The following is a 13,994-nucleotide window of genomic DNA, read 5'->3' as shown; positions in this document are numbered from 1 at the left end:
CACACCTTCCATGGCGGTCTCATCGAATGTGCCCTCCAGATCCGAAGAGTCATCACGCACCACGGCGCCATCCACCTGGCGGAACGTGGCACCGAGTTTCCCCGCAGCGTGCGCATCCTCCCCATCGTCATCCTTGTTGTTGTTGTTGTTGGCGGCATCATCGGTGGTCTCAGACTTTTTGGTGCTGGCTAGCAACTTCTCCGTGCGGCGCTGCTTCTCCCTGGCGCGGTGCTCTGTCGCCAGGAGCTCTGTCGCGAAGGTTCGTCTGCTCAACGTACGCGCACCCGACAAGCTCTGACGCATCGCCTCAACGGCATCGCACCGCTCCTCCGCTGCACGCCGGTCAGCCGAGATGCGTAGAGAAGTGATTCGGCGCTTCAGGAGGGGAATGAGGCCAAGCGACAGAACGGTCACGCCGGTCGCCACGACGGCCGCCATCCCCACCGCGTGCCCGGATGTCCACGAAAGACGGTTGCTGGCAGCGCTGAGAAATATAAAAATGAACTCCAGAAAAAATAACACAAACACAGTGACAGGCATGATATACGGGGCAAGGCGCACGGCAAAGTTGCGCTCGAGGTAGAGATAGCGGGCCATGCAGTACAGCACGGCAGCAGCAAGGCCAGCCAGCAGCGGCGACACAAACCAGGAGATGACGATTGGGACGACGCCGGAGACGTAGGGGAAGCTGTTTTTTTTTCCAGCCCACACCACCGCATCGCCACCGCCGTGAACGAGTGCGAAACCAATGATGCCACCAGCGACAGCGTGGTGCGACGAGACAGGTAGGTCCTTGAGCGTGGCGACCAGAAGCCAGATGAACGTTGCGCCGAGCGTGCAAAGAAAGCCGTACATGAGTACGTAGGGGTCGTTTTGGAAGGCGGACCCCTTGGCGATGCCGCTGGACATGGTGGTGGCGACGTTGCTGCCGAGTCCGACAGACCCTGCAAACTCGCATGCGGCGGCGAGGAGAACGATTTGAAACATCGTGAGCACACGTGACCCATAGCTGGTTCCAAACGCGTTGGCGAGGTCATTGGCACCGTTGCCGCACGCCACCAGAAAACACACGAAGCCACCCACCACAACGATCCAGAGGTACGGGTGGATCATCTTTTTTTTTTTGTTTTTTTTTTGCGGGGACAGTAGAAACGAGAGCCCAAAGAAAGAAAAGAGGAGGGTTGGGTGATTAGAGCGAAAGAAGGAGATGGTGGGGTGGTGTGGGGGGTGGTGGGGGGGGGGGAGCTGAGGGATTGAGGGTCGAGCACGCGAAGGGAGTCAGAACACTAGACAACCAAAGAAAGATGAGAGAAAAAAAACAAACAGTAGCCACTAATACAAAGTAAAAAAAAAAGGATGACCAAGGCAACGGGGAAAGATGTGGAGGGTGGGGGTCGGGTGCGCAGAACACAAGAGAAGTGCGTGGAGATTGAGGGAGTGTGGTGGTCGGGGGGGGGGTCGTGTGTATGTGTGTATGTATGTGTGTGTGTGTGTGAGAAAGAGAGATGGTTGAGCAAGCAAGCGGGCGGAGGCGCTCAGGTCTTTCGGATGAAGAGTACTCTGGAAGGGAGGGGGGCGGGTGAGACTGGAGAAAGACAGGTCCAAACATAGTTGCATTGTGTGTTGTGTGTGTACGTGTGTGAACACGTCGGAGTGGAGGGGGGGGGGAGGAGGGGGCGATGTCCGAGGCACGAGAGCCGACGGAGGGGGAGGTGGAGAAAGGGGTGGGGAGAGTCGAGAGGTGTTGAAGCGTCGAGGAGACAGAGCGACGAGGTGTCAAAACATAAAGTGGTGATGGTGGAGCTGTGGTTGGTGGCACCACCGGTGACACAGGGGAGGAGGTTCAGTGTCTCCCACGGGGTGTGGTGGGTTAAACGAGAGTTGAGCAAAAATGCGTGATGACATGAAACAAAGCAGTTGCAAAACGGAGCGACAGCGGGTCCTATGCGCTGTGAGACACTGATGATGCAGGGACGGCGGCGGCGGCAGGGGGGAGGAAGGGCAGGGCGTCAGCGTCGAAGAGGCCGAGCGGGTAGTAGCCGGGGATAGGTGGAAAAAAAAGGTTCATGCGTGAGTGTGCGTGCGTGTGTGGGTGAGTGAGGGATGGAAGCCCTGGGAGAGGTCGGTACTGCCGCACCCCGCATTGAAGGCACTGGTGACAGGCCTCCCATCTTTTGTGTTTTTTATTTTTTTTTTCTTGACAAGGCACTTAGCCCCCCCCCCCCCCCCCGTATACATGCACGGCTCCGTTACGGCGCACGTGGGGGTAGCCCAATCGGTGTCAACAGCGGCGGCGGTGGTGCACCAGTGTGGCTGACCGGTGCGTGCAGGCTGCGCTGCAGAAGGCTGGTACGCTGTGGCGGCTGCGTCGACAGAATTCGCGACGAGTCAGATGATGGGTGCTGGTGCTGCGGCCGGGTGCGGTGCTGCTGCAGGTGCTGTGAAGCGACATAGGCGTTATGACGCGCATGGCGCAGCAGCCAGTTGTTCAGCACGATATCGTCCCACATGACGAGGGAGATGAGACACATGTACACGTAGACCGTCCAGTGATCGTGGCCGCTAGTGAGAAGGCGGCGCAGGTAGTACACCTGCCAAGCCCAGTTTACGGCACAGCAGAGGGTGTACACGACAAGCGCCACGAACGACAGCACCCGCGCCACCCTGGCAGAGACACCGAGGAACCGCGAGGCCAAGAGGACATTCACACAGTAGGCGAAGGATGAGAAGGCGGCATAGACGACTACGCAGCGGCACACGTTCTCCTGCTGGTAGCTGTTCATAATGCTGAAGTAGTTGAACAAAACCACACAGGCGTGATGGATCCACGTCGACCACCGCATGCGCCGCACGATGACCATCGATATAAAGTCCGGAATCGCGTAGATGCAACCGAGATTGCGGAGGATATCGCCCTCCCACTCATCAAAGAGGATGATCTTGACGAGGTGCACACACGCGAACGGCGTGATCGAGACAAGGATGCCCGCTTTTATGAGGTTGCCAATGATGTAAAATTTCTTATCCTGCGACGCGATTCTGCGGAACGAGTCGGAGAAGCGCTCGAGGAAGTAATAGATCATGTAGTAGGAGGAGAAGACCATGTAGCTGCCGATGAGGAAGAGGCCGAGGTGATCGCGTGTATCAAGCACGTGCTGCTGAAGGAAGTACACGACAACGATGTTGAGGGCTGCCGTTAGGGCCGACACGATGATGGCGGGTTGGAGGTTGAGGCTGATGTCGGACACGTAGGCGCGCACAAAAGAGGTGGAGCTGTACGACGGCAGACTGGAGAGAGCGCTGAGACTGCTGGCGAAGCCGCTGCCGAGCGCGCTTCCTGCTCCACCCGTGTTGTTCCCGCTGTTCATGTAGTGGGGCGGTGCAACGGAACCTTCGGCAGGGGTGGCGGCTTCTGGCGCCGCCGAAGACCGGTGCTGCCCCACGCTTGGACCACCGAGAGTTGCCAAGTTGCTTAGCGGCAGCGCAGCAGATGCGGAGGAGGAGGAGTGTTGCTGCACAGCAAAGCGGGACGCCGCTGCCGCTGCACTGTAGCCAACGTGAGTGCCATCCGCGTGTGGACCCACCATACTGCTCATGCTGAGGTGAGGAGACAGATGAAACATATCATTTCCCAAACGGAGCCCTGTGGCGGCAGCGGAGGTCAGAGCAGCAGCAGCGTCGTCGTTGGTGGGAGGAGGGCCAAGCATGTGCGACGAGAGGTGGCCGCCAGAATAACGCGCGCCGAGCTCTTGCGGGCGACTACCACTAGCTTCGTCCAGCACCGGTGCTGTTCCAGCGGCGTGTGCCAGAAAGAGACGGCGGTCCTCCTCCAGCGACAGGGGCGGAGGGCGCGCATCAAACAGCGTGTCTGGCTCACCTCGATCGCCTTGTCTCTCGGTGGCCTCTACAGGCCCAGAAGCTGTGGGGCCACTTCCCCGGTTACCTCGGCTGCTCTGCTGATTGGGCCCACTGCCTACGCCGTGCGTCGGTGCCACGATCGATGGCGTCGCCACATTTTCGCGAGGCGTGTCATGTGCAGGCGCAGGTGGAGGTGACGGACAGGGTGGAGTAGAGGAAGTGCCTGCCAACTCCTTGTGTACGTAGTAGTCCCTAATTATCTCGAGAAGCTCCAAGTCGAAATCGGATATCAGCGACGAGACGTGCGGGCCGCCTTCCGCCACCCCCGAGACTGGTGGAGACGCCGGACACTTTGCCGCCGTGGTGAGATGGACACTAACGTCTGGGCCCACTACATGACCTTTGCTTGCGCCGCACTCGTCATCCTCGGCGCCGTGCCTGTACTCGGCTTTCTCATCACCACTGTCAAGACTCTGGTCTTGCAGTCTTGTCGACGATGACACCAGCATTGATGCATCACCATGAACTCCGGAGTGATCATGCACATTGGATTGCTGCGCCACGGGCGCAACAGGCGTGCTCACGTGTCTCATGACGCCGTCACTTTGGCCGCTGCTCAGATTGTTAGCCCAGTCCCAGGTTTCCAGCAGATCCACCAAACAAAGCTGCTCGTAGTCCACACCCGGCCCAGAAGCGTCGCCGCCGGCGTGGTGTACGTCGCAGAGAGTCACCGCTTTCAAACCAGATGGCGCGGTTCCGACAACACGACGGGCATCGGTGAGCCGCTCCAGATTTTGATGACGGAGGGTATCATCCACCAAAGCTGACACATTTGAGGACGACAGCGCACGCGTCGGGGACACTGCGTCGAGAGCTCTGGGCTCAGCGGGTATCGCCTCCTCTGTTGAGCGCTGGGTAGAGCTGATGGATGTGCTGCTCGGGATGATGACGGTGGTCGGCCTTGGATATAGGAAAGCTGGGGTGCTACAGTACAGGTCTAGCTCATCCACAACGTTATCCCCCTCGTCTTCCTCCTCGTCGACGGAGTTTTCGAGTGCCAAGTGGGCACTGCAGACGCCGCTGTTGCTCTTGTGGTTGTCTCCACCGCTACGTGCATAAGGTGGCTCTGAGCACTGGGCGATGCTCTCTCGATTTTCACAGCTTCCCAACGCATCGTCTCGACGTACCTGGACGGCAGGGCTTTCCGTATGTGCAGCTTCGACGACGTGCGCCTGGATTGTTGTTGGCGGAGCGGCGTTGCAGCGAGCTACAGTGCAGTGCGTCGCAGACGGCATATTGGAGAGAGAGGGTGAGGCGGGGGGGGGGGGGCAGGGGATACGGCGTCAAAAATACAATACACCGGCGTTGAGAGCAGTGCGTGCAGGTTGCACCGCCCCCTCCCTCCGCCCCTTTCCTACAGCGACAATATCTTTTTTTTTTTCACTCTCCGCGTCCACCCGTCCCCTCTTTAGCACGCACACGGGGGCAGACACACACACACGCACACACACGCTCACGTTGATTCAATATTGAGCAGAGAACACCACCACCACAAAAATAGCCTCAATAGTGAGAGGGGGGGGGGGGAGAGAGAGAAGGGGGGCGGCGGCTGAGATAAACTTTAGCAGGAGCCGCGGCAGAAAGACAAAGCGAATGGGGTAAGACGTGGAAGGTGGGGGAGAGGCGTACTCGTGAGATCTTTTCTTCGTGTGGCAGTGGTGTTGGTGGTGGTGGTGGGGGGAGGGGCGCGGAATGTGTAGCGGATGCACGACTTACAGTGGTTATCCCTCCCCCCTTCAGTCCTTCGAATCTTTTTGTTTATTTTTCATGTCAAGTTGTCAACTCGGCTCCTCCTCTCTCGTTCTCGTTTTCAAGGTTATTTACTATTGTGACTTCGACTGCAAGCGCCATAACGAATTTCTCGGCGGTGCCTCAACACACACACATATACATATTTTGCGGAGTTACCTGTGTGTGTTCGCATGCTATGCATCCCCCCGGCCCCTGTGTCTTCCTCCTGGCTACAACAACATTGGTGTCTTCACGGGGGTATTGTGCGGCGACACTGTCATCGCACCCACCCAGCGCGTTGCATTTTTGCCCAAGAAAAAGGCGAGGACGTTGATGATGCCGTTGCCATTTGCGTACAGACATCGGCCACCTCCCTTCTTTCCCACTGCCGCATTGCCGCTGGTGATAGTGTGCACCTTGGATGGACACACAGTCATGTAGTATCGCTCTTCGTCCTCACTGAGGAGTTCAACGCGCTGTGCCCGCTGTGAGTCCTCGGGGAAGATCGAGACCAGCTCACCGTCGTTGCCCTGTGCAAGCGGATTCGCGAGCTCTATGCGAGTGGCACCTCGCCAAACGCCCAACCACTGGCGCACGGCAACGTGGCCCATCAAAAGAGAGGAAATCGCACTGTAGTGCAACACCCACACTCCAAGCACCGATGCGCGCGTCGGCCAGATGTAGAAGCGAAAGAGAAAAGCTGCGTGTCGCAAGTAGCTGATGAGGCGGCTCAAGTTCCTTGACGTGGCAGAGGGCGTGGCTTCCGCGTTAACAAAGTCTAACGTAATCTCATCCAGGATTCGGTACTGGCGGCACGGCAGACCGTGCAGCAATACTTCCATTATTGTGTTCAACCAGGCAAGGCTCGCGATGGGAGCAACAGCCGCCAGCATGGGCAACGCCGCTGCCTGTGGGGTCATCGTGACGGCGGTCGAGGTTGCCGCGCCCGAGATGGGCGACGTAGCATTGCGCACCGCAGCCGCCAGCGTCTCGGTGGTGCGAAATCCATAAAAGGCGTCGTGGTACCACGGCACGTGTGCGGGGCAGCGGAGCAGAGCCCGAGTTTGCTGAAACCCCCACACCATGACCAGCACCTCGAAGAGGACAAAAGATGTCAGCGATACTAGAAAAAACACATGATTGGAGCGGCCAATCGGGCTGTCCAGCAGGGTTGAGTAGCCGTCGTAGCCCCGCACGAGGATATCGCGTTCATGGCAGTAGAATACACGCAAGGGCATTTGTGTGTGGCGCTCCTGAAAAAAGAAGCGGGGGTGCAGCCAGCGGTACTGCCGTGACGCGACGATGCGCCATATCGGTGACGTGCGCAGTGTGCCTTCCTCTGAAGCGCGTATAAACGAACGGCCTGCAAAGAGTTTGCACAACACCGCACACGTCACGGAGATAAGCAGGGTCAGCATGAGAACCCAACGCACGAGGTTGGCCGACTGGGCCATGTAGGCATCCTCAGCGGCCATGAGCGCCGCCGTCTGGGTGTCGGCCTCCAGTTGGTCGAGGGGGTTCCCTTGAAACGTGAGGAGGCGAACCAGGGGGAGACCGAGATAGTGTATTATTGGCTGCCGGTCGGTGCCGCCGGCAGGTGGCGCGGCGGTCGTGCCCCATAACGCTCCTGCTTTGTCCTGTGATGTGCCAGCATGGCGGCTCGAGAAGAGCGGGACCAGCCCCAGGCTGTTCCATGCGTAGACCTGCAGGACCAGAAAGGCGAGCCAGATGAACAGGTTAGCCGGGTCGCGCGTGCGGTAACGCCATGTACCACGCGCAGAGTCTGCAATGTTGCTCGAAACACCTAGCTCCTTTAGCGGAGATGACGGCGAGGAGTCGCTGCGGCTGGACGACTGTGTTGGCCGCGGCATCAGGGCAGTGTACAACATGTTCTTGAAGAAGAACGAGCCGAATGGAAAGTAGCTCGTGACGGGCGGCAACATGTGGGTCACAAGAAAGGCAAGGGCGAGGTATAAAGGGCCAATGATGGCCATCACAGCAAAAGTGACGTGTGTGCGGATCATGCGCAGCGTGCCAGCCGCGCGGCGCTCCCGCACGCTGACATAATGGGCACTGTTGGTGGTGGACACTGCGTCGACGGTCGGCAGCAAGGCCGCTTTCACGGACTTCTCTGACTCCTTTTCATGAAAAGTCGAAAGGGCGTCAGCGGTGGCCGAGGACGTGCCGATTGGCCGACCCAACGCAGGGTGCGACTCCAACGCGTAGACCGCCTCCGAATGACCGCGGAGGTTGGCGTAGTTCAACGCTGTCCAACCGTCGCCGTCTGCGATGTGCCGGTCGGCGCCGCGTGAGAGGAGGAGCTCAATCACCTCCGCAAAGCCTTCGCGTGCGGCCCACACCAGCGGTGTGCGGCCGCGGCTGTCTTGGGCATCCGCGTCGAAGCCCCAATGATCCAGCAGATACTGACACATGGCAGGGGAGTTGCGGTAGGCTGCCCAGTGCATGAGAGTATGCCCCTCGACATCACGCAGCTGTGGGTTCAGCAGGTAGTAGGGCTTTTTGGTGCGCGGATTCACGCACGTGGCAGCCTGCGCCTCCTGCTCCACGGAGGGCTTGTAGAAGACAAGACCGTGGTCAGTGGTCTGCAGGAGGTGGCCCTCGCGCGCCGCGTCCTCGGTGAGCATGAGCAGTACAGCAAGGTTGTTGCTCTGCACGGCGGTGAAGGCGGCGTCAAAGCCCTGTCGATCGCGGTGACTGGGGTCTGCGCCATGGTCGAGTAAGTAGCGAACAACGTCCGCGTTTCCCGCTATGATGGCCCACAGCAGTGCTGTGTGGCCGAGGGCGTTGACGTACTCGAGCGGTGCGCCTTGGTCTACAAGGAACCGAACGATTGGCAGGTGACCCTTGAAGGCCGCCCACATGAGGGCGGAGGCGTCGTTGCCCTCATACATCACTCGCCGTGTTGGGATGTCGATGAGACCCTGAGCCCACATCAGTATAGCAGCTTGGAGGTTACCGAACGCACAGGCCTCCTCAAAGCATGACGGGAACTGGCGTCGACGCAAGGTTTCTTGTTCCCTGAAGAGCTGCGCCGACTTTGTGTTGCGGTCGTGTTGCCGTGGCATCCATGAAGGGCGGCCCCGCCCCATTACGTGGTAAGGAAAGTTCTCCTCTAAATTCTGGTAGTACCGATGCTCGCCGTGAGGGGTGCCGGGCAGGTACTCGTTGAGCCCGGTCTCCTCGTTCCATATGTGCTCGGTCCACCTCAGCATGGTGTCACAACCCCAGAGGGAGGTGTATGTGTGTATGTGTGTGTGTGTATATATAGAAATTATGCAGAGGAACGGAATCGTGTGTAAAAAAAAAAAGAAGAGGGGTGAGGGGTGTGATGGCACTACTTTGTGTGCGTCCGTGTATGTGTAGTAGTAGGCGTAGTAGTAGTAGAGGGGGGGGGGGGAGGAGAGAGGAGAGGAGAGGAGAGGAGAGGGTAGGGGCGGTTCGAGGACACGGAAGAACCATGTAGAAACCTGCTCTGACAAACACCAGTGGTAGTGAAAGGATGAGGTGTGGAGCTGCGTGAGTGGCGCGCTGGAGGGGGTGGGGACCTGGGCTGGGCGGAGGACGCGGTAAGTAGATGGTGGCACTGGGCAAGACGTGCCAGCCGTGTTCTCCCATCTCCGTCGTCCCCACTCTACCACCTTTTTTTTCTCATTAACTTTGTGTGCGTGCGTGTGTGTGTGAATGTGTGGAGCGGTTTGTTTGTTTGTTTGCTGTCAACTCTCCTCTCATTGCGTCTGTGCGGTGTGCGTCTATGCATGGATTGATTGCCAAATGTAACAAAAAAAAAAGAAAAGGCCCGCCCCCCTCTCTCTCTCTCTCCTCCATTTTTTTCTGCCCGGAGTATAACAGCTGTGATTGAATGGAGGACGTGAGACTTGGGATTTTTTATTATTATGGCAACAAGTCCAGGGGGGGAGGGGAGGGAGGGGAGTGCAAAGAAAAAAAAAACAACAACACCAACAACAAAGGAGGTGCGTGTGTGTGTGTCACCCCTGTCACCCGCCCTCTCTTTCTCTCTCCCCACAGTTGCCATCACCTACTCTGTCTCTTCATCGGTCTCTGTGTCCGCAGTGCCAGCCCACTGCTGCACACCGTTTGGGTTGCGAAGTCGTGTCGCGTAGCGACCGGGATTGGCACGCAGATGCGTTGCGAGCTCCTCCAACGCACGCCGAGTGTACTCCACGCCCTCCTCCTCGTAACGCTTCAGTCGAGCCTCCGGGGTGCGCAGGGCGGCGTACACGGTACCGCTACTGCCAGAGGACACCGCCAGAGGGGCCGCGTACCCACACGCTTGCCGGGCATTGGGCGGCACCTCTTCAACAGGATTGCCGTCAAGGGGTACGAGACTCTTGCCCTTCAAAAGCGGGGATGAGAGCCACAACGCGATGCGGGCAAGCGGCACAACACACCACAGGCTCCACAGGAGAGCCGCCACAGCGGTTGCCTCTGTGTTGCGCAGCACACAGAGCCCCCATAGCGCCAAGAGGAGCGCCCGTACGCACCAGCGCGTCGTTGCAAGCAGAACAACGGGCGGGACCAGCCAGCTGAGAAAGATGCCGCTTCCGGCGCAGGCCAGCACAAATATGCCAACACCCAGAACAAAAAAGGCATTCAGTGTGGAGGAAGAGGCGTTGCCGCTATCCGCACCGTCTCGCCACCCACCAGCGCTGCTGGCCGCAGACTCTGAGAGTTGCGCTATCATGCTGTTGATACCCCTCACAACATCCAGCAAACCGTTGGCCATCGCCGTCGATCCACCCAGAAGTAGCGCCATCGCAACAACAGCCAGCTGGGGGGATGCCCCGTGAAGGCGGCGGATGACGTACCAGAGAAGCAACACCAGGAGCAGCATCATGCCGCTAAGGCCCGTAGCGAGGTAGCGTACAAGTGTGCTCTGTGCAGCGCGCCGTTCGAGCTCCCACACTGCCCACCCCACGATGAACAGCTGCAGCCATACGACGTCGAAGCTGCACGTCTCCTCGAGTGACACAGGCAGGCCATCCGGAACAACCGATGTCTGGTGCGCAGTGTCAGCCGCAGTTGCCTCCACGCCGTGGTGTGAAGGCGGCGGCGGCAGAGCGGCGAGTGCGAGGCACATCGGTGTGCCAGCCGGCAGCGACGCTTCCCACTGCATGAAGAAATTTATGTGCTCCTCCTCCCCCACCCCCACCCCAGCTTCCACGAGTTGCGCATGCGCGTGCATCGTGCGACGTCCCAGCATTTGCTGAAGCGCCACAGGGAGGATCGACTCACCAAAGCTTTGGTGTGGCCCCAGCTCCTCCCGTACGCGGTCCAGAAAGCTTCGCGCGGCCGCGACAGCCGCGGTTCTCGTGACTCCGTCATTGACAGAAATCGACTCCACACGCGACCATGCCGCTACCGCATCATCATCATCCTCATCGCGGCGTGTGCCCAAGAGCGCACGAGCAGCGAGGCGGATCGCATCCATCAACACAGATAGTAGCCAGACCCGCGGAGTCGGAGGCGCACGTCGAGGTGTGCCATACTGCCACCCCCTTGGAAACGCCGCCGCAGCTTGTTTGGCTTCACGCACTCGCGCCATCGCATCCTCCTGAAGCAGAAGCGAGGCAGAATGAACAGCGGGTAGTGAGCAGGCGAACGACGACACTGCCACTCGTGAAGACGACGACGCGGGTACAGAGGAGGGCGGCTGCGTCGGCGTGTCCTCCTTCAGTTGCACCACTGGTGGAAACGAGATCACACGCACAAGTGAGAGTGAGCCGTAATTTGACATCTCCATGCGCGAACGCATCGAGTGTGCGGGGATGCTACTCCCTGTCGCGTCCTCGCCCTCGCCACCCGCCCCCAGCGCACCTTCCGCACCGGCACGGCCACCCCACGATCCTATATGGATGCGTAGCACCACTCGGCGACGCATAAAGAGCTGCGTCCAGGCTGTTGCGCTGCGCCAGGCGAATACGCGCAGATTGGCATCCACCTCCGTAGCGGTGCGCTGGGCGTAGCGATCTATCCCAGACACGTCGACAACAAGTGCGACAGCGCTGGTGATGGGCCGCACGGCAGCGCGTACAGACTTCATAAATGACCAAACATGATCGTTTTTTTGGCCTCTTCTTGGAGGTCTGCGGGTTGGCGGTCCGCTCCGAGCGTCGGTGGCGCCGTGGTGCCGATCCGCAGCAGGTGAGTAGTCAACTGCCGCACGTCCCTCGCCCGAGTACAGAGCGCTGTATTTTCGCACACGCCGCAGCGTTGCAGCGTCAGCCCGTAGCTTGTCTTCTGCGCCATCGCTGATGCCGCTGGCTAGCTGCGTTCCGTCGGCGGTGGCGGCGGCGGCGCTGACATTCATGAAGTAGCTGGGGAACGCGCTGTGCAGTGGGTTTTGTTGCGCCGGTGTGCGGGGTCCGACTTGCCAGATAAAGACGCGCGTCGCAGCCTCTGGTGAGGAGGCGTGTCGCAGGAGGTCATCCCTATCATTGCCGCTAAGCTGCTCGGTGATGCGCGGTAGCACACAGTCGCCAGACAGCAGCGAGGACAGGGCATGCTTTGCGTCAAGCTCCTGGCATGTTATTAGGCCCGACGCGGGTGTCTGCCCTGCTCTGTGGTGCAGCGGCGCTGCAGCAGTTGCATCGCTCTGAGTGTTGAACGTAGTCACATCCATGTAATCACTGGTTTGTAAGCGGCCCAAGACTACATCGCCTGTCGATGGTGAAGCGCGTGTGACGCGCCATACCACTAGAAAAGAAAAAACGATGCAGGCGACCACCCAACGCTTCCTTTTCTCCGCCGAGGGCGACGAGCGTGTCGTGGACAATGCAGATGCGCGGCGACATGGTTGAGCATGAGGAGACATGCTTCCCGCACCAGCGCTGCAGGATGTAGGGACTAGAGGAGAAGGACGATGTGGTGCTAACGGCGGTGAGGGGTGGGTGGGGGACTTGTGTGTACCGCGTCAGTAGGAAACTAAGTTTGGATAAGTCAAACCCAAAGGAGGCGTCGGAGAGAGAGAGAGCGCGCGTGAAGGAGGAGGAGGGAGTGTGTGTGTGTGTGTGTGTGCCTGAGTGAGTCGTCGTCGAGCAGTCATTGAAGATGCCTCGGCGTTCTGCTCTTCGGCACCGTGTCACTCAAGTTGCGTTTTGCATCGGTTGGGTCTACTTTGGTGTCGGAAATCTTAGTTGCCCAACGTGGGGTGAAAGGGGGTAGAGGGGGGGGGGGCGATGGAGGCGCCACAGAGAAGGTCGCGACAAGCGCGACGGTGCGCGAGGGCTGTCGAGTGAGTGAGGCGGGTAGTCGCCCCTCCGCCCTGAGAGCTGCGAGAAGTAGGAGCGCGCGACTGTCAGGGTAAGGAGAGATGAGAGAGAAAAAAAAAACAGAGAGGGTGAAGGTGTTCACAAGGCTGCATGCCCTTTGTAGCAGCTGCTGCTGGCATCCAGAATACAGCGAGGACAGAGTAGCAATAGACAGACAAGTCTCCCTCCGAGTTTGTGTGTGTGTGTGTGTGGTGGACAACGAGGATCTTGGAGTCCGTGAGGGGCGGAGAGGGGAAGGGGTAGGCGCTTACAGCGCGACCATCGCTTTCCTGTGCGAGTATAGAGCGAGTTCTGCCCTTCCCTCCCTCCCTCCTCCTCCAAAAAAAAAAACAACAGGTCATCACGCTGCCACGCTGTGCCCCCATTTACTGTATAGACGCAGATCCGTTTGGCAGCACTCCACGCTCTGCTCCCCGCACTACTACTACTACTGCTGGTGGTGGTGGTGGTGGTGGGGGGGGGGGGAGCGGCGCTCTTTCCGAAACAGCGTGGGTGTACATACCCCCCAAAATGGGAGGGGATATCTCGTCGTGCATGAGGAGCTTCCACGCGCTTGAAGCACTCTTGAAGACGAAGCAGGTTGTCGTGTCTGTCGCGAGAGGTGGCTTGCTCGAGGACAACAGCGCGTAGCGTCGCAGCCCCCCCCTCCCTCCCCCCTAACACACACACACACACACACACACACGTGGTCAAACCACGGGGCATGCGCTGATCGTCATGAAGTGAAAAGCGAATGGCGACAGGAGCGATGATGTGTTCCTTTTTCATCACCGCCACGTCAGCCTCTTCCTGCATTGAGGTAGTGCTTTGTAGGAGGGGATCGATGTCGAGGTCAAGCTGTAGCCCCTTCTCCGCAAGTGGGAGTCCCGGCGAGGGGCACCGACGTCCAACGCTCCATCCTTCATCATCGCTGAGGGGGGACGGGTGTGTTGTAGACACATACACTAGTGATAGCAGAGGCAACAGGAGGAGCCATAGAGCAGCGCGTTTGCTGTAGACATGAGAGAGAGAGAGAGAGAGACAAGTATATATTTT

The 13,994-nt window shown here is 59.1% G+C and overlaps 3 protein-coding genes across 3 annotated transcripts; all 3 read right to left on the bottom strand.

Annotated features, from left to right (window-relative positions):
- Window positions 1-2,249: 2,249 nt before the first annotated feature.
- Window positions 2,250-5,153, bottom strand: JKF63_07736 (uncharacterized protein; the record flags this gene model as incomplete). The annotated part of the gene is made up of 1 exon (XM_067903667.1): window positions 2,250-5,153. The coding sequence occupies one exon, from the start codon at window positions 5,151-5,153 to the stop codon at window positions 2,250-2,252; it is 2,904 nt and encodes a 967-aa protein (XP_067759867.1).
- A 726-nt stretch (window positions 5,154-5,879) lies between these two features.
- On the bottom strand, window positions 5,880-8,882 carry JKF63_07735 (uncharacterized protein; the record flags this gene model as incomplete). The annotated part of the gene is made up of 1 exon (XM_067903666.1): window positions 5,880-8,882. One exon carries the CDS (start codon window positions 8,880-8,882, stop codon window positions 5,880-5,882), a length of 3,003 nt encoding a protein of 1,000 aa, XP_067759866.1.
- Window positions 8,883-9,706: 824 nt separating this feature from the next.
- On the bottom strand, window positions 9,707-12,310 carry JKF63_07734 (uncharacterized protein; the record flags this gene model as incomplete). The annotated part of the gene is made up of 1 exon (XM_067903665.1): window positions 9,707-12,310. One exon carries the CDS (start codon window positions 12,308-12,310, stop codon window positions 9,707-9,709), a length of 2,604 nt encoding a protein of 867 aa, XP_067759865.1.
- Window positions 12,311-13,994: the final 1,684 nt, after the last annotated feature.

The sequence above is a fragment of the Porcisia hertigi genome, chromosome 3 (genome assembly GCF_017918235.1).
Source record: "Porcisia hertigi strain C119 chromosome 3, whole genome shotgun sequence".
NCBI lineage: Eukaryota > Euglenozoa > Kinetoplastea > Trypanosomatida > Trypanosomatidae > Porcisia > Porcisia hertigi.
This window is presented reverse-complemented; position numbering and strand designations above follow the sequence as displayed.